Source organism: Pogoniulus pusillus, chromosome 4, assembly GCF_015220805.1.
Source record: "Pogoniulus pusillus isolate bPogPus1 chromosome 4, bPogPus1.pri, whole genome shotgun sequence".
Classification (NCBI taxonomy): Eukaryota; Metazoa; Chordata; class Aves; order Piciformes; family Lybiidae; genus Pogoniulus; species Pogoniulus pusillus.
In genome coordinates, this window is record NC_087267.1 from 6,828,710 (window position 1) to 6,848,623 (window position 19,914).

General features: G+C 41.2%; 1 protein-coding gene across 2 annotated transcripts in view; it reads right to left on the reverse strand.

Annotated features, from left to right (window-relative positions):
- The window catches only part of MET (MET proto-oncogene, receptor tyrosine kinase), a 102,065-nt gene that overhangs the window by 50,185 nt on the left and 31,966 nt on the right, over positions 1–19,914 (reverse strand). For both annotated transcript variants that reach the window (XM_064142080.1, XM_064142079.1), the window contains exon 3: positions 11,159–11,350. In XM_064142080.1, the coding sequence (XP_063998150.1) occupies positions 11,159–11,350 (192 nt within the window). The remainder of the gene's footprint in view (positions 1–11,158; positions 11,351–19,914) is intronic.

A 19,914-nucleotide genomic window follows, 5' to 3' on the forward strand; every position in this document is an offset into this window, starting at 1 on the left:
GCCCTCTCTCTCTCTCTCTCTCTCTCTTGATTTTAGGAGATCTTAGAGAGATTAGTCACACCAGTATGAAATTCCCCTACTAGTCATCTCTCTGCATCTTGAGTTACCCTAATACTTCTGAGAGTTTGGGCCTATTTCTGCAAGCACATGCTTAACTTCACTACTGTAACTTTCCTGACTTTAATGGGATGAGTCACGGCTGTTAAGCAGAGGCATAAAGCATCTGAAGATAGGGATGGATATTTGATAGTGAGATTTTATAGGCTTGGGCCTGCAGTCCAGAAGGATGTGCTCCCAAATGTGATAGCATCGGGCAGCAAAGGCAGAGGATTGTTTACATGAGGGAAGATCATGTTCATGTTTCAAAAGCTCCATCACGTGTAGTTTACTTAAGGAATTTAGATAATGAACATTTTCTGAGAATTTGAAATTCAATGGGGTTCCTTATTTAAAAGGACTGAAGCCATTCTGGAAATAACTTGTATGTTGAATGTTTAATTTTTCACTATAATGAAGCTTTTCTTCCGACTCCAAAGGCAGCATCAGAACAGCTAGGACATTGACTTACACGATTTCACTGGCTTTTCACACTGCCAAGGGCTTTCAACAAGATGGCTGACTCCAAAAACTGGAGAGATGCTGTAATTGCAGCTGATGTTTTGTTGTAATTCAAGACTTAAATAAAATGCATGCAAAGTTTATTCACGGTTGTTCGTGCTTCATATCCTAGAAGTATTTACAGTTTGGGGTTACACAAGGATTTTTTCTTTAAAAATGAAACTGTCTTTGTTAGTCTTTGCTATGAACTTGTTTCACAGTACAGAAAGTGCAGCTTTTACAAATCAGCAGGGGCTGATAATGTTTGGTGACATAGAAGTATGGTTTCTCACTCAGTGTATTAGGGTATGAGCTCTGGTTTAATATTCGGGACAATGAAAAACAGAATGGACTGCAAAGCTGCATGAAAAAGCTTGATTAATGTTGGCATTATGGGGAGAGGTAACACCACAGCTGCAAATACCTTTTTAGTTGATCATTAGCCATGTCTCATCTCGAATACCCACTGCTATAAAATGCTAAGAATTCTTTTCTATCATTAATCCAGGCTTCCTCTTATTGCCAGGCATTCTTTCTGATTGAGCCACAGTCTTAACCCTTTAAACACATCTGCATTGCAAGCTTGGAGCAATACATAAAAATTTGGATACAATCTCTGCAACCTTGCAGTCTCAAGTTGTGCTGGGGGAAGTATAGGCTGGATGTTAGGAGGAAGTTTTTCACAGAGAGAGTGATTGGCATTGGAATGGGCTGCCCAGGGACGTGGTGGAGGCACCGTCCCTGGAGGTGTTCAAGAAAAGCCTGGATGAGGCACTTAGTGCCATGGTCTAGTTGACTGGATAGGGCTGGGTGCTAGGTTGGACTGGATGATCTTTGAGGTCTCTTCCAACCTGGTTGATTCTATGATTCTATGATTTAAACACTGATCAACCTTTGTTTTACTGAGGCTGGTAGTCAAATCACCTGCTCAACTGCAAGTGAATAGACTTTGGCCTCGGGACATAAAGGCCACTCAAATTACACTTCCTAGTTTGTTTGGGACTATGGAATAAAAGTTTAGATTTTGCTTAGAACTTATCTGCCAGCCTACAGTGCTGCTGTTACAGATATTAGATGAAAAAAAATGCTCTTTTTGGTCTGTGTAACTGTTTTTGCATATGTCAGCCCCGTCCTTGAAATTCTATCTTACCCTTATCCAACATAATCCTGAAGAAAAAGGCAATGTGAAGACAGCTTCTACAGCAAGAAGAAGAGACTACATAGGCCTCCAGTGTTGTTTTCAGAACCCTCTGATTTTTATTGCTTGGGAGTGGGCTGGTATGCATACAGTGTGGCTTTAATCTACTGTGGACACGCCACCATACAGGGGCTACTTCTGCCATGGGAATGGTTCGGTACTACAGAAGGATTTATTTTCATAAAGGCTATAAAGTGCTAGTTTGGCTTTGAGTGTGGGTGTTTTTTGGGGGGAGGGAGGGGTGTTGTTATTATTGTTGGGTTCTTTGACATGTTAATAATCGATTTAATAACCAAGCATTTCTTCAGGGAATAAGACAAATTAAAGTATATCTATGTGCCTGCACTCAAGCAGTTAGGAGGGAGGGAAGGTCTTGCATAGGTTAAAAACTGTCTATAAAGATAACAAACTGATGTCAGCCCTTTCGATGGCAAGAAGTCACCATAGGTGTTCTTCAAGGTGTCTGTGTTGGGATCCGTATTGTCCAACATACTCATAAATGTGCTGGAAAAGAGATTTTGAAGTCCAGTGACAAAGTTTTCTGATGATCTCAAGGTATTCAGGGTGATAAGGACAGACTATGAAGGATGGCAGAAGAACTTTTTAAGACAGCATGTCAAGGCAGCAAAATGGCAGGTGACATACAACAAAGAAGATGAATTTAAAGTGGTATGTGATAGATAGCTCCATGAACACATTTCACTGCTCAGCATCAGTGAAAAAAAAATCAAAACCCACCAAATGAAAACTTAGAAGTTATTAGAAAAGGATTAGACAACAAATCAAAAAACATCCTAAGGTCATACAAATTCATGGCTAGCCCAAACCGTGAATTCTCTGTAAAGTTCTGGTTTCCTCAAGATGAAAGGAGTATGCTAAAATGGAAAAAGTAAAGGGTAACAATGATGATCAAAATCTTGCAGTGAACACCTGAGAAGGGTAGGTGCTATGAAAAAGGCATAAAGAATCACAAGTGGGTAAAGACTGACCATTTATTCTCTTCTAATAAAAGTACTAAAGTACATCAAAAGGCAAAAGTGAGAGTCAAGTTCGAAGCAAACAAAAGAGTAAGACTTTAGCAGTATGTGATGACTTATGTGACTGTGGGTCCTATGAGATGTGAATGCAAGAGGAATACACATTCAAAGGGAAAGTCCATGAAGAGCTAAAGAGACAAGATCCAATAGCTCAGAAAATCCTCAGAATGGAAAACAGAGGAAATTTGAAGCAGAAGGTATTGTTTGTGTTTCCTGGGTCCTTAGACATACACTTGTCACCACTGCTGCAGACAGAACACTGAACTAGATGGACACTACATTCAAACCCATGTGAGTCTTCTGATGTTCTTACAAATAACCCTTCTCAAAATCATGTTAATTATTAGTAACTACAACCCCAGCCATCCTCACCCAAGGGAAACACAATACTAGGTCTTTCTATTTAAGAGAAAACCGTACAAGTATGTAGTCTTTCAGAATAGCTCCAAGTGTGTCCATGAAGATAACAGCCAAGAGTTAATTAGGTAATGAATATATGAATCATCACATCTTTTACACTGGAAATCAGTCATCACTTAGGTCCACGAACATTGATTCATTTAAATATTCTGTCATTGCCATCAGCTAGTTTTAATGTTAAGTAAGAAGAATTGACTCCAGGTTTATTTATGCATAATACGGCAAATTAAGACTACAATAACTTGAGTTGAAAACCAGCATGCAACAGCTTCTTTTAAAAATCATTCTGATGCTCAGTTCTGCTAGTCAGCAGGATTGAATTACAAATGTTACTGTCTATGGGTTGAAATATCCTCTGCAAAAACGAGAGGCCTTCTAAAAGCAATCCCATCTAAGTATCATATTGTTATTTTTTTCCCTAGATATCTGGCAGGTGTAGGCCATTACCCAGCAGAGATAGGCTCAGGGTTAACTTTATTGTGTAATGCCTCAAATGCCCTGGGATATGCAGCATAGCCTTGCAAACAGCACATATGTGCTCTCTAAAGGCTGTATATCATTTTAATCCATGGAGAGTATAATGGATCTCCTCTGGAAAGTGTAAGCTTTTCTACTCAAACTGAATATTAAAACATGTGTGTTCTTGAAACAGTTATTTGGCACCAGGTGTTGATTTGAATTTGGCTATATGGATTTCACAATATTTGATTTTTATTTGAAAGAATAACATTTTTTACTTGAGAGCATAGAGCTGTTATCACAGAAAGAACTGCTGTTATAAAACCATTAAAAGTTGAGCTACAGATATAAAAATATTATTTACCAAGAATCTGCCACATTTTTCTGTTGGTTTGAAAATTGCAAAGTGTGAAAGATTGCAAATATTCACATTCCTACAAATTCATATATGGATAGCTTGCATTTAACCATAAATGGCTCAAACTGCCAGTACTGAGAAGCCAGGTAAACTGTTGGACCACAGAGGCAGAAAAGCAGTGGGCATTGAGGACAACCTCTGCAATGACTCTATGGACATCCCATCACTCTGTCCTCCTTTTAGTCCTGTAGGTTTAAGGTCCATGGCCATGTATCTCTTAATCTCCTCACACTTGCTCACAACATGGCTTGCAACTTGCACTGGCAGGTTTTATTATGACTGCCTTTGTGTAGTGAGACAGGAACTAGATCAAAAGAAGTCTGATCAATTTAAAGGAGATGGCGTCTAGTATACTATGGTATAAATTGGATTTGAATGAGCATGCTGAAAGATGCAAAACTCTGTATTTTTTTTTGCTCATCGACTATTTTTGCTGATAGACAGCATGGTTTTAAGCCTTGATTCCTGGAGTGGTAAGCCCTTGCCATTTTGCTGTTTGCAAGAGAAGAGCAATGCTGAAGGCTTGGCTGTGTTCTTGCTGAATTCTAGGGCAATTTTTTCTAAGCTTTGACTGCAGTTGCAAATCAAAAGCAGATGTGATTATTTTTGTCTATAGTATGCATTATGTTGCCTGGCATGTAATCTATGAAAACAGCTCTGACACATGCTAATTTCTCTCTTTTCAGAGAAATGAGATGTGTGTAAATGTTTGGTGGTAGTGTTTGTTTTCAATCATAAGTATTCCTGGGAAATGAGCGGGACTGTCAAGTGTTCAATCTACCTGGATGTGAAAATCAACAGGTTTATGCTCAGCATGTGAAAATCTCCCAAACCATTGATCTGTGGAAACTCCATCCCTATTCCTCATCAGACAGAATCAGGGGCACCAAATGACACCATAAGGCAGCAGGTTAAGAAAACTGCAAAGGAAGCTCTTCATCATTTAAAGCAGAATGAAATTGTGGAAGTCATTGCCCAAGCATACTGTGGAGCAGCAAATAATTAAAAGCAAACCAAAATAAAACCCAAGAAACAAAATGAATGAAAAAGACACCCATCAAGGACCATCAAACACCTGATACAGATGAAATTTCCAGATTAGGGAATCAAGGAAGGACTTTTTAGGATATCAGGCAGTGACAGGACTAGGGGGAATGGAGCAAAGCTGGAGATGAGTAGGTTCAGGCTGGACATGAGGAGGAAGTTCTTCGCCATGAGAGTGGTGAGACCCTGGAATGGGTTGCTCAGGGAGGTGGTTGAGGCTCTGTCCCTGGAGTGTTTGAGGCCAGGCTGGATGGGTCGCTGGCCAGCTTGATCTAGGCTAAGGGGTCCCTGCCCATGGCAGGGAGGGGTTGGAACTAGATGATCCTTGTGGTCCCTTCCAACCCTGACTCATTCTATGATTCTATGAATCTCAGGGTGTGTCCCAGTGATACTGGTGGAGGTATCACTTGCCTCAAAGCTGTCCTTTATCCATCTCAGCTCCTGCCAGAGATAGGAAACTCTGTTTTTTGAACTGTTATTCTAAACTCATATAACCTTTTTATCTAAAGTTCTGTTTTAAAATACTGTAATATTGGATAGAAGCACTGAGATGAAATTAGGTTTATGAATTTTCTCTATTGTTTTATGTCTAACAAGTAGTGAGGCCCTGAGGAAGATGAGTGGCCTATTCAACTGAGGCCTATCTGTGCCATCACACTTTGGCTCTTGTGCTCAAAGTCATCGTTAGTCCAGAATCTGTTCAGACATGACAGTGCATGACCATGTTTTGCTTACACTTGGCTTCTTAGCTAGAGTTGGATCATATCCAGCTGGATTGGACAGGACTGCAGCCAGCATGTAGCTGACTGTATCTCAGGGTCTATGTATATCCATGGAAAGACCCTTTCCTTACCTCTAGAAGCAACTGTCCTACTGCACTATGAAGATGAGAAGCTACTCCATGCAGAGCGCAGTGCTGCCTTACTGTGCACTGAGTTTCACTGCTATAGTGTAGTTGCTTGGGCTTTACCCTGATGAGGACAGCTTTAAGTGTAGGGAGCACACAGAGTATTCTGCTTACAAACACAGCCTTTTATGCTAAACACACCTTCTGCATATGCCAAGTGCATTGGTCTTGTCTTCATTATTAAGGCTGGATCAAATGCAAGGTTTTCAGCATAAAGCTTGTAAAATTTTCTCACATCCCACTTTTCACAGAGCTATCAGAAAGATTTCCCCTTCCTGAAGAACTTTGCTCTTTTCTTCACTTAAAAGTCACTCTCTGAAGCAATCGTAGAATCATAGAATCAACCAGGTTGGAAGAGACCTCCAAGATCATCCAGTCCAACCTATCACCCAGCCCTATTCAGTCAACTAGACCATGGCACCGAGTGCCTCATCCAGTCTTTTCTTGAAGATCTCAAGCTCCAGGCAGTTAGGAAAAAAAAATGAACAAAATCAACACAGAAGTAAGAAAAAAAAAAATCTCAGTATCTCATAGCTTTGTGAATGTTTTTTTGACAAACTATAATTTCACCAAAATACCAGCTGATAATTAAAGTGTCTTTTCCAGTTTTAAGTTGTATTTTCAGCACAGCTCCTTTGGCTTGAGCAGAATAAGGCTGCTTTACACCAGCTGAAAATCTGATTCCTCAGCTACGACAGTGTGACCGGGTGCTGTTTTCTAATCAAATAACTACTGTGAAATACCTGATTCACTTTGCCCCCAACAGCTGTAGTTTCAGCCCGTGTTCCCAGTCACACTCTGAAAATGAACACAATAAGAAAGGCTGAAACAGCTGCAACTTCTCCACAGAAAAAAAATAGTGGAGGAAAAAAGCTTGTTGTCAGGCTCCAGCTTAGGAAGGAAGCAAAACCATTTTTCTTTTCCGTCTCATGCGTGTCAGCTGTCTTAGAAAAATTATTACTGCTCTGTTTTTCAACAGAAACTCCACAATATTTGGTCAATTACAAACTCCAATCTACGTGGGGCCAAATACAGATTTAACATTTCTGATGGAGCCAGAATGTACTCAGTAGGTCAATGGGCTGCAATTACTTTCCAGGGGAGCTTTGGAATTCACCTCCTGGCCCCAATTATCCTCCTTAAAAGGACTCATGAATCTTCTATATTTGGGCCATCCAAACTCATTTTATTTTAGTTTTATATTTTGGCTGAAACAGAAGAAACATTTAGTGAAGAAGGCTGTATTTCCTTTCCAGTATTAGTGTTTCCCAGAGCTGTTCAAGTGAATCAGACTAACAGCACAAGCAGAAAACAACAGGTGACTATATGTTGGTTGGATAAAACATACCTGCTTTATCACTCTGAATATTTCTGAATCCTCAGATGGCTTTTAAAAAGTAAGCAAAATACAGGCTATATTCTGAATTGGGTGATTAGCACAGTTTAGATGGGAAATGCTATAAGCTTTACTGGAATCAGTAAAACCAGGTACTACTCATTGTTAAAATACATCAGACCTCCAGAATCAGTTAGCCACCATGTACAGAAGGAAAAATACATCAGACCCCCCAGAATCAGTTAGCCATCACCTACAGAAGGAAAAATACATCAGACCCCCAGAATCAGTTAGCCATCACCTACAGAAGGAAAAATACATCAGACCCCCAGAATCAGTTAGCCATCACCTACAGAAGGAAAAACTTTATTCTCAGAAACTACACATTAAACCTGTTGATTTTTGCAGCAATGTTGTGCTACAGATGTGGGGTGAAGAGCAACAAGCGGAAGGAGAGGGAAATAGAGATGATGGGGCAGTAAGAAGACAGAAAGTGATGAGCAGATGAAATGCAAAAGGAGGCAGAAATATGGCATGAAAAAGGAAAGAAGGAAAAGAAGGAGAATCAAGTGGTTGGCTACTGACCAAGCATAAGCAAGTCTAATGGGAGAATATGAGAAACCTTTTCAAATACATGTCTCTCAGGTTGAGTATCAGTAGCCTGCAGCTGCACCTGCTGGCTTCCACAGCATAGACTTGGAAGTTCAATTCAATGTAGGTGACACGTTCACCACGTTTTCAACATCTTTCCCCCACTTTCCCTCCCCCTCCTTCCCCCAGCTTTTCCTAACAGTTAAGGAATTAATACACCAAAGCTGTCAATTAAATGTTCATTACTTTCACCAAGCTGTTTCATATTTGGGTGCTTCGGGGTGCGGTTATCAGAGACAGAGATATTGTGCTGCTGTTTCTTTAAATCTCACGGATGTCTGCTAGTGCTGAAATTGATGTCACAAAACTAAATTGTCTAAATATGGTAAGGTTTGGTATTTCAAAGAGGATACATGATGAACTGGATTCACTGAAAGGGCTGAGATGATCTTCTAATTTTAGAAACCTATATGTGAATATTTTTTTCTTTTGCTTTTACATTGCTGGCATGAAAATACGTTCACAAGATATTAATACAATATCATCAGTTTTAAAACAGGTTCCCTAATAGGTAAAATTTTGCAGCTAATTCTCTCTGAAAGCACACCTACATCTGAAAGGATACAGTCAATAGTGATAGGTTACACAGGAAAACTCAATGTTTGCATGTACAAAGAGCTAAAAATATGAGTGAAAATGACTGTACAGAAGCGGGATGTGTATGAAGTGAAAAACAGGATTCTTTGCATTATGTTCCAGTAGATTTGTGAACGAAACAACAAAGAATATCATTACATTTCTTTGCTAAAAAAATGTGGGCAAGTGTCAGGGGGTATCTTTTTGATAAATTAAGTCATTAGATTAACCTTGATTTGTTTTAAAACCATTTTACTTCAGTAATGGTCATTTAATAGCTCGGTTTTTAACGATCTCCATCTCACTGCAGTTAATAGATATATTTCCATAGAAACACTGCAAAGATGCTTTGCTTGGGCATTTGCTGATGAACATTTGAAAGCACTTCCTAGATAACTACTACTGAAAAAAAAAAAAAGAAAAACTTTTTAATGTAAGTGAACATTAAATCCTGCAAAAAGCTGTGTCTGCTGTATCCTATGGACCTGGTATCCCTTCCAAGATCGTTTAAAGGCAAAACAAATAAGAACTTTTTTATTTGGAGGTAGCATCATTAATCGTAGTCAATATACTTATTCCTCTGCTGGTTGTACAAAACCCTCAAAGAGCAAGCTCCTACTTATTACACTATAAGCCCAATCCTGACTTCCCCCTGTAGCTCCAGCCCATTTAATTCAATGATGAGAATATTTCTGCTAATGGCAATGTGCAGTGTACACAATAGCCTTTCTTTTGATCTGTAGCTGAATCTGGAATGGGAAACGTATCCTGAAAATACTGTAATTGTTCCTTGAGTTGGGCAGGTGTCCGAATGAAATGTGTAACTCAGGACTTGAATGAATAATTTAAAGAATGTTACAAATAAAAATAATGCTGCCTTGCACTTTCCACTAAACCTCCCTAAAAGCTTTGTGACAGCCCAGAAGAAATGCTGCACGTAAGACAGTGGCTGTTATTAACTGTATTTTGTGGATTAGCAAATGGATTCGGGAAGGTTAAATTGCTCATGTTTGCTGTGTGAACCAGTGACTACACTTATGGACAAGGTGGAGGTTAGTTCTGGATTAAGTGGCAGCAAGTGGCTGCTTGGTTTCCCTCCCAGCCCCCGGTGGGGGGTGGGGGTTCTGTAAATACCAGTGGACCAGATTGAGGACCCTGGGGGGCCATATCTGGCCTGCAGTTTGAGGACCCCTGAGCTATAGGATTTCCTTTCCAGAAAGGGTCCATATACTGGGCAAAATATGTAAGCCTACTTACTGCATGTGGTACAGAAAGAGAATGAGGGAAAGAGACAGAATAAAGGGAAGGCTTGTTTTTAAGAAAAAATTACATGTGCCCAAATATTATCTCATGGAAGATAATGGGAAATGGGAGAACTGGAAGGGCACAGCAGATGATGGCCTTGTCATGAAGTTTCATCAGTGATGGGGGGAGAACAATACTACTAGCTTTGATGACTCTCTGCAGCCCACAGAGCAAGAAGGGCCAAAGACTGGCAATTCTTCAGAGAGCCCACTATAAGATAAATAATACTGGCAGAGCAAAAGGACACAGGTCCTTGTGTGCAGGAGGGACCAGACAGAGATGCACATCCAGGCTGGACTCTGGCAGATGAAGAAGCCAAGCTCACTGAAGTGGTCATTGCAGGATGACAGTGATTGACATGAGATGAGTAAATACAGGAAGCCCTTGGTGCTGTCAAAGTATTTTTGTCTTCTGATTTTTTATTTTGGCTGCAAATTTTTTAAAGGACTGTTGAGTCTGTGTGTTAGATTTGTTTCACAGGTCATCTACAAAGAAATCATGTCATATAATCTACCTGTCTAGATTAGTTTTGTACTCAGTGGAGGTAGATGGACTTCCACTTATGGAAGAATTTCTGTCCAAAAGAACAGCAACATGGGAATGAGCAACAGCCCAAAAATCTAAGATGAACTGAGAGAAACTTGAAAGTAAGTTGTGGAGGAGGTAATCTCAATTCTGCAGATGTGACTCACAGGCTACAGGTACCTTAGCAAGAAATGTGGTGCCAGAGGAGTGGATCAGTGTATAGAAACAAACAATGCTGAGGCTTCTATTTCCACCTTATGTCTTGGCATTCTGTATTGAACTAGGTTTAAACTGATCCTCTAGACCAAATGACCACATGAAGTGTGTATTTGAACCTCTCATTTGGAGTATATCCAAGACAAAGCTTCCAGTTTAGTTTCCTTTGAAAGAAGTCTAGTTTGTATGGAACAAAACTACTCTGTGAACCGAGCCAGCTGGACTAAGCAGAGATCATGGCAGCATTTGCTTCAAAACTGTTGCTCCAAACCACAAATCCCATGTAAATGCTTAAGATGCTGAAAACTCTGTTAGGCACTTTGTTTATATTCCAGCAGCTCTATTTTATGTAGCAATTCCAATTTTTTAATGCCCTGTTAAACTGGGGGAATATTGCTCCTTACTTTTCACCATCCTGCTAAAATCTAGTACATTTTTTTTATTGTCAAGGTGCCATAGTAATATTTACCTGCATGAAGTGACCCTCCGAAGTTCCCAGATTAGCAACAGTAAGATTCCCTTTGGTGAAGACAGATATTGAAGTTAACAGGACACTGTTGAACTGGCCCATGAACAAGTCAACTCTCTGCAAAGGAGTTGTAACTTCCAAGCGATATTCATCATCTTGTGCTCTGCAGTATGAAGCATTTCTTGAAAAAGCCTGTTTGAAAATGAAGTACAGATGAGTGCTGTCTTTATGAGTAGAAATAGATCTCTGTCAGAGTGAAGTCATTTAGCACAAATGCATTCGACCAAAAGTATTTTGAAACATTTCAAAGTTAATTGCTTCATCAGTTATGGTGTTCCATGAGGAAGGCAATGACTTCTTAATGTTAGGGAAATATTTCTTTTCAATTTTCTTTATCCTGTCTGTTGGGAATAAGGCAGTGAGTCTTTGCTTAACCAGATGGTATGTATATGAGCACATATATCAAGGTATCCTTGCTCTTAGTGATTTCTTTAATGCTGCTTCTTCAAGGGTCTCAGAATTCTCTGACTAAAGAGTCTCACCAGTGACATCCTTGCTTCTAAGATGTGATTCCTAGAAAATAATTATCTTAAAACGTTGCATTTTTAACCTTTTTATTTTTTTGCATGAAACCAACAATTTTCTGTCTTTTTCTCTGTGTATTCTCTTTTCACCATCTTTTTTTCAGTGCAAGGACAGAAAAGGGGATCAAAAGATGGAGAAAGAGTAAAAGGAGATAAACCAGGAAAAGCATGTTTCTGATTGTATATTTGAATGAAACTGTGGGGAGGTCAGCTTTTTGTAATTACTTTAGCTGTTGTATAGATCATCTGTGGCTCATGCACTGATTTGTCCAATTTCTGTGCATCTTGAATGTACTATAATAGTTGCTGCATTTGCAGGATTTTCTCTTTCAGTTTGGGAATAGAGATTACATGTTTTTAATTTGCATTGGAAAAAATCCTTGGACAATACTCTTTAAGTCATCTCTTGAGAAGAATATAACCTGCTGTCCTGACAATTCAATAGCAATCTATTAACTGATAATTCCATTACTATTGATACTACATCATCTGCTTTGGTGAGATCATACAGATAACAACCGGGAACCTCCTAAAGGATCTCAAACCCATTTACATTTGGAAGTCATTTAGCATGTTCCCGCTGTGACCTACTGAATGAATAAACATGTAGGGAGATTATCAAGGACAAATAGAGAGCTTCATTTTTCCTAATTGATTTGTTGTTCTTACAAACATGCCTAAAAATACCTTTTTTAAAAGCTTGAATTAAACCTTTTAAAGACAGTCAGTCTTTCCACTAAATTCAACAGATCTATAGCATATCCTTAAAGAATATAGAGGAATAAAATTTTGTTTTCTAGATTAAGATGTTTCTCCTTCAAAGTACTATGAGCAAATAAGCAATGAACCAAGAATTTCTTGCTGGTTGAACTCTGGTGAATTCTGGGGAAATAAAGAACCTAGGCACTGACAATGCTAACTACAAAATGTTCAACTCAGCAGGTGAATCCTTTGCTATTGAATTGTAGTGCTTCTGAAACGTGCACAGCCACACTACTGGCGAGTAAGTTTTCTATGACCCCTAGGAGTTGCAGTCAGCACTGCTGCCAGATTTTCTCCAGGTGCCCTGTCAATTTACTGCACTATTTAGGCAAAAATCTGTGTGAGATCAAACAAGAACAACTGAAATCACTGTGCAGTGCCTTAATGATATAGAAAGAGGACTTCTAGATTAGATCTGATACAGCAGTGACTTAACAGTTTAGACATCCATGTGCAAAGGGGTTTGCTGTACTAGTTATGGTATTAACTGTTAATGTATGCTGTGTTTTGCTTGGCAAGAACTGAACTAATACTCTGCACTAGAAACATTGAATACACTTTAAATACTTTTTTAACCCTGTACTTGACTGTGATAAATTACCAGCCATCAAATTTAGCTTCCCTGTGTTTTGGCCACCAAATAAGCTCAAAGCTTTATTCATTTGCACTCATATCCTATCCAGTCTAAAAGCATTTCTGAAACATCTGTGCAAAGATTACTCATACAATGAGTATGAAATGTTCAAATGCAGAAAGATGTACAGTTTTCATGCTTTTTGAAATAAGGCAGATTTCTGAATTCACCCTTCCCCAACTCACAACCTTAGTTTTTATATGCTATAACTCCCTTTTTTTCCCCCCATAAGCAAATGAGTTTGGGAAGAGACATTTTTTTGCTAACCTTAAAAAGGTACTTCCTTCTGTGAAGCCATCTCAACACAATTTGAACATCCTGACATGACTCATGAAACCCTGTCCAAGCCCTTTTCAACAAGTGGCCACCTTATTGCTGTCTACAACTACCTGAAGGGTGGTTGTGGCCAGGAGAAGGTTGCTCTCTTCTCTCAGGTGGCCAGTACTGTGTCCAGTTCTGGGCCCCTCAATTTAAGAAGGACATTGAGATGCTTCAACGTGTCCAGAGAAGGGCAACGAGGCTGGTAAGAGGCCTCGAGCACAGCCTTACGAGGAGAGGCTGAGGGAGCTGGGATTGGTTAGCCTGGAGAAGAGGAGGCTCAGGGGAGACCTTATTGCTGTCTACAACTACCTGAAGGGTGGTTGTAGCCAGGGGGAGGTTGCTCTCTTCTCTCAGGTGGCCAGCGCCAGAACGAGAGGACACAGCCTCAAGCTACGCCAGGGGAAATTTAGGCTCGAGGTGAGGAGAAAGTTCTTCACTGAGAGAGTCATTGGACACTGGAATGGGCTGCCCGGGGAGGTGGTGGAGTCGCCGTCCCTGGAGCTGTTCAAGGCAGGATTGGACGTGGCACTTGGTGCCATGGTCTAGCCTTGAGCTCTGTGGTAAAGGGTTGGACTTGATGATCTGTGAGGTCTCTTCCAACCTTGGTGATACTGTGATACTGTGATTTTCTTGCTTGCCCCGACACCTTTCCTAGCTTCCCCCAAGTCAGCTCAGCCACAAAAGCTGCTCAGCCTTACTCAGAGATGTTGCAGTTTTGGGTATCTGCCCAAGAACCTGCAGATTGTTCCACATATGGCTGTCTTAACAAAACCTGGTGCTTCACGGATTAACCATAATGTAAGGTTAGCCAGCTAAGACTTTGATCTTTGAGTAGAAACACAGAGATTAAAAGGCTACTTAGAAAAATAAAGGAAGATTGATAACACGGAAAACTTCAGCAAAGAAGCTGCTTTAAATTAACTCTTTGAAGACTTAATCTCTCCCTCCCTACTTCTTTCTCGGTATACACGTAAGTATCCATTTGGCTGTCAGTGTGGAAAAATAACTGAAGTCAGATGATGCGCTCTGGATATCCTGCCAAACTCCAGTGACAAATCACACAACTATTGAAATGACGATTAGAGCCCGGGTAAGTGCTTGGGTTGGGCTGTATCACCTCTCTTGCAGGGCAGGAGGTGCCAACTGCCTGTGATTCACAGCGAGGGCTTTGTGAAGCTGGTGTAGGTGTGCCACTGGAATGCAATGAGGTATGGGCAAGCCCTGCCTTTCATGTCTGTCCAGAAAGGTAGGAGATAACCAATGCTATCTTATTTGTTTATAGGAGAAGTTGTGGTGTTTCAGAATTTACCCTGCACTGGCCCACTGAAAAGTCTCAGGGTTACTGTTGCTGTTTGGCAGTTAACTGATGATTTATATATCACATTCAGTGAGCATAAAAGTATTTCAGGCAATATTGCACATTTGAAGCCAAAAGTAAAAAGCATGGAAGAAATCTTAAAGTCACTAATGAAAATCTCACAAAAATACCCAAATAGGTCAGTGTCAGAACAAATCACAGTCTAGTCTCTAGTCTGAGCACTAGGCTCGGGGAAAAAATGACAATCAAAATTTAACCAACAACTCTTTGTCAGCTTTCCTGTTATTTGCAGCTACTCTGTCCCCAGCCTGTAGTGCTTCATGGAGTTGTTGTGGCCAAAGTGCAGAATCCTGCACTTGGCCTTATTAAAACTCATGGTGTTGGACTGTGCCCACCTATCCAGCCTGTCCAGGTCCCTCTGCAGAGCCCTCCTGCCCTCTAACAGATCAACACATGCTCCCAACTTGGTGTTGTCTGCAAACTTACTGATGGTGGACTCAATCCCCTCATCCAGATCATCTATAAAGATATTAAACAGAACTAGGCTCAGCACTGATCCCTGGAGCTCACCACTGGCAGCCAGCTGGATGTGGCTTCATTAACCACCACTCTCTGGGCCCAGCCATCCAGCCAGTTCTAAACCTAGCACAGAGTGCCCCTGAACAAGCCATGAGCTGCCAGTTCTGCTAGGAATTTGCTATGGCAAACAGTGTCAAGAGCCTTGCTGAAGTCCAGGTAGACTACATCCACAGCCTTCCCCCACATCCACCAGGCAGCCACCTGGCTGTAAAAAGAGATCAAGTTGGTGAAGCAGGACCTGCCCCTCCTAAATGTGTGCTGGTTGGGTCTGATCCCCTGGCCATCCTGTAGGTGTCCTGTGATTGCACTCAGTATGATCTGCTCCATTATCTTGCATGGCACTGAGGTCAGGCTGACCAGTCTGTAATTTCCAGGTCCTCTTTCCGACCTTTCTTGTGGATGGGCACCACATTGATCAGCTTCCAGTCTTCAGGGGCCTCTCCATTGAGCCAGGATTGTTGTTAAATGATGGAGAGCAGCGTGGACAGCTCATCTGACAGCTCTCTCAGCACCCTAGGATGGATCCCAACTGGTCCCATAGACTTGTGAGGATCCAAGAGGCTCAACAGGTCCCTAAGTCCTTCCTCCTGGATTACAGGGAGACTGTTCTGCTCTCTGACCTCACCTACCAGCTCCCCCAAACTCATCCTTCTAGAGCTGGCCAAAACCTTTTCTTCTTAGTTAAGTGCTCAATTAGAAAGTGATATTATGCATAATGTCTTGGTACTATGTTTAATGTCCTGAATAAACTAGAAATTAATGACTTAATCACACAGAACATCTGATAGTCTTACAAACACTCTGGAGGACATTATTAAAATTAAAATTTGCTTTGACAAATTGGAGACAAGGTCTGAAAGTAACTGGGTAAAATTTCCTAGTGTTGCTTGTTATCACAGTTATGAAGAACTTAAAGCAGAAACAAGCAGGCATTATTTCGTACTGCTTTAAGCAGGCATTTTCCCCTACTGCTTTATTTATACAATTCTTAACTTGTTTGGGAATCAAACTCCTAAATAACAACTTCTGCTTTCTGCTATGGATCCTGGGAGTGTCTCTCAAGTGAAGTGGACACCCACAAGTGCTGATAATGTTTCCTTTCTGAACATTTCTATGGCATAACAAGAAGCAAGGGGAAACGAGCTACTGCTAAATAAGCTGGATCGTGACACCGGTAAGTGGCAAAAATCCTTTTCCAAAGAGACTGCTGCAGACTGAATGAATAGATGATTCTACATAACAAATTAATTGCCAAGACAATTAAAAGAGAGTGTATGGGTCGTTTATCTCTTCTGTTGTGAAAGTCAGTGAACACAGCTGAATAATCATAGAATCATAGAATCAACCAGGTTGGAAGAGGCCTCCAAGATCATCCACTCAAACCTAGCACCCAGCCCTAGCCAGTCAACTAGACCATGGCACTAAGTGCCTCATCCAGGCTTTTCTTGAACACCTCTAGGGATGGTGACTCCACCACCTCCCTGAGCAGCCCATTCCAATGCCAATCACTCTCTCTGGGAGGAACTTCCTCCTAACATCCAGCCTATACTTCCCCTGGCACAACTTGAGACTGTGTCCCCTTGTTCTGTTGCTGGTTGCCTGGCAGAAGAGACCAACCCCCACCTGTCTACAATGTCCCTTCAGGTAGTTGTAGACAGCAATGAGGTCACCCCTGAGCCTCCTCTTCTCCAGGCTAAACACCCTCAGCTCCCTCAGCCTCTCCTCATAGGGTTTGTGCTCCAGGCCCCTCACCAGCTTTGTCGCCCTTCTCTGGACACCTTCCAGCACCTCAACATCTCTCTTGAATTGAGGGGCCTAGAACTGGACACAGGACTCAAGGTGTGGCCTGACCAGTGCTGAGTACAGGGGAAGAATAACCTCCCTTGTCCTACTGGCCACACTGTTCCTGATGCAGGCCAGGATGCCACTGGCTCTCTTGGCCACCTGGGCAATAATAAACCTACAGCTGCTGGAATGAAGCACGTATTGGCGAAGAATTTACACGAATGGCAGACTACGAATAGGAAGAGTAACTGTGAGGGACACAGAAGAACCTTGTCAGATTTTCCTCTCACAATTTTCTTGTATATTTACAGCCAACACAGTTTTGCCCTTCTGTAATACATTTGATTTTTTTTCTCAGCAGTTTGCAGTATTTCTTTACAAGCAAGAATCACATTTGATGACTGTTTTTCTCCACGTGAAATATAAGGAGGTAAATTTTGGCCCAAGTAACTCAATGAAGCCATGATGTTCCCTGAAGAGGATGAGTGATTTGAGCATTATCCTGCTGAAGGTCTGTTAGAAGGCAGGAGTTAGAACATGTGTCACCTGTTTCCTATTTTCATGTAAATAAAAGTGAAGGAGGACATTATAAATTTGGTCTATCTTTGAAAGTAATTACTTCTTAAATTTCATAAACCTCACAAATCTTTCTGGCTGTCACATACTGGTCCCTTTAATTCTGGTCTCAGTTGGAGATGACTGCTAAGATCCTTGTACTCAGAGTTCTTTGACAAAATGAGAAGCAAATAGCCAAGGCAAACTTTTTGGCTTCTTGCACATTTACAGACTGTTCACTTCATGCCTTCTTCTGTTAGTTCCCTTGTCTCTGTACTCCTTTCCCACATGCTTTCATGCCATAGCTGGTCAGTGTGAATAGAGCATAGTGGAGAACAGCTTTCTACTCACTATTGCAAAGTATTTTTTTTTCCTTTGATTTTTTTTTTCTCAAAGCAGAAAGTTTGCAAAATGGTAAAATGTTTACTACAATCAGCTCTAAAAATTCATAGTCCCATTTATTGTTCTCACTATAAACCTCTGTCACAGAGTGTCTGAATTCTTTACAGTTGTTAGCACATTTGACGGCAATACAGGGAAAAAATGTGAGCACATGTATTTGTTGGAACCATAGAATCAGCCAGGTTGGAAGAGACCTCCAAGATCATCCAGTCCAACCTATCACCCAGCCCTATCCATTCAACTAGACTGTGGCACTAAGTGCTTCAGACAGTCTTTTCTTGAACACCTCCAGGCATGGCAACTCCACCACCTCCCTAGGGAGCCAATTCCAATGCCAATCACTCTCTCTGGGAAGAACTTCCTCCTAACATCCAGCCTCCCCCGACACAACTTGAGACTGTGTCCCCTTGTTCTGGTGCTCATTGCCTGGGAGAAGAGACCAACCCCCACCTGGCTACAATGTCCCTTCAGGTAGCTGTAGACAGCAACGAGGTCACCCCTGAGCCTCCTCTTCTCCAGGCTAAACAACCCCAGCCACACTGGCCATATTTTACTGACACAGGCCAGGATGCCATTGGCTCTCCTGGCCACCTGGACACACTGCTGCCTCATGTTCAGCCTACCAGTACCTGCAGGTCCCTTTCTGCCTGGCTGCTCTGCAGCCACTCCATCCCCTGTCCCAGCCTGTAGCGCTGCTTGGGGTTGCTGCGGCCAAAGTGTAGAACCCTGCACTTAGCCTTGTTAAATCTCACCCCACTGGCCTCTGCCCACCCATCCAGCCCATCAAGGAAGTAACAGACCAAAAAAATAACCTGTCATGAACAAGCTCCATCTCTGTACACAGGCAGAATAGAAGACAGCCAGAACTGAGGAATATGAGAGACAGAAATTCTTTCTATGTAGCATATTGGCTTTTGACATGATCAACTGCAAGTCCACAGTGAAGACTTCTCACCCTCTGGAGCAGTGTAGCTGCAGTGTGAGTTCTCAATAGTTTCTGCTGTATCTCTAAAAGAAACAGCTGCAGGTAACTGAATATGATTGGCCATATATCACTAGTCATATGTACTCTTCAATAGCAGGCCAAATGCACATGAGTAGTATTCCTTATCAGCACCAAATGACATCACATCATATTCTTTCATTTCACTTCCTTCATCAAATACTAGAAATTAATGACATCAGATTTTTTAAACTGAACTACTTCACATATTTGTATTGATAGGACTCCTAAGTCCTCAGAAAGGGGTATCCCAAAATGGATGGCTAGAATTTGCAGCAGAGATTGCATGGAAGCCAGACTAGAACAGTCTGCTGAAGATATGCCGTGCACACCCCACCTGCTGCTCTCACAGGAAAGACAGCTAATTTTCTTGTTAATGTGTCAGTGACAGGTACTAGATGTGCTGATTTTCTCTTTCTTCTTTGAGCTCTATTTTGTCAAGCAATTTGTTCTTCCTGAGAACTCCATGTTCTAGAGAGGTGGAACAGAAACCACTCAGAAGTCACATCACAAGATAAAAGTATTTGAAAGCACAGTATTCAAAATGCTATGTGCTTTGTAAACAGATTTCTGCACAGTAGCAGCAGACATTATCACCAAGAACTTCTTGGAATCCTAATGAAGGGAAAAATGAATAATAAATGGAAGAGCTCAACTTTGCCAGTGGACACAAATTTATGTGCTTAACAATTCCCACAGATGCAGGACCACTGGTTTCTTCTTGACAGGTGAATCATAGAATCAATTAGGTTGGAAGAGACCTCCAAGATCATCCAGTCCAACTTAGCATCCAGCCCTATCCAGTCAACTAGA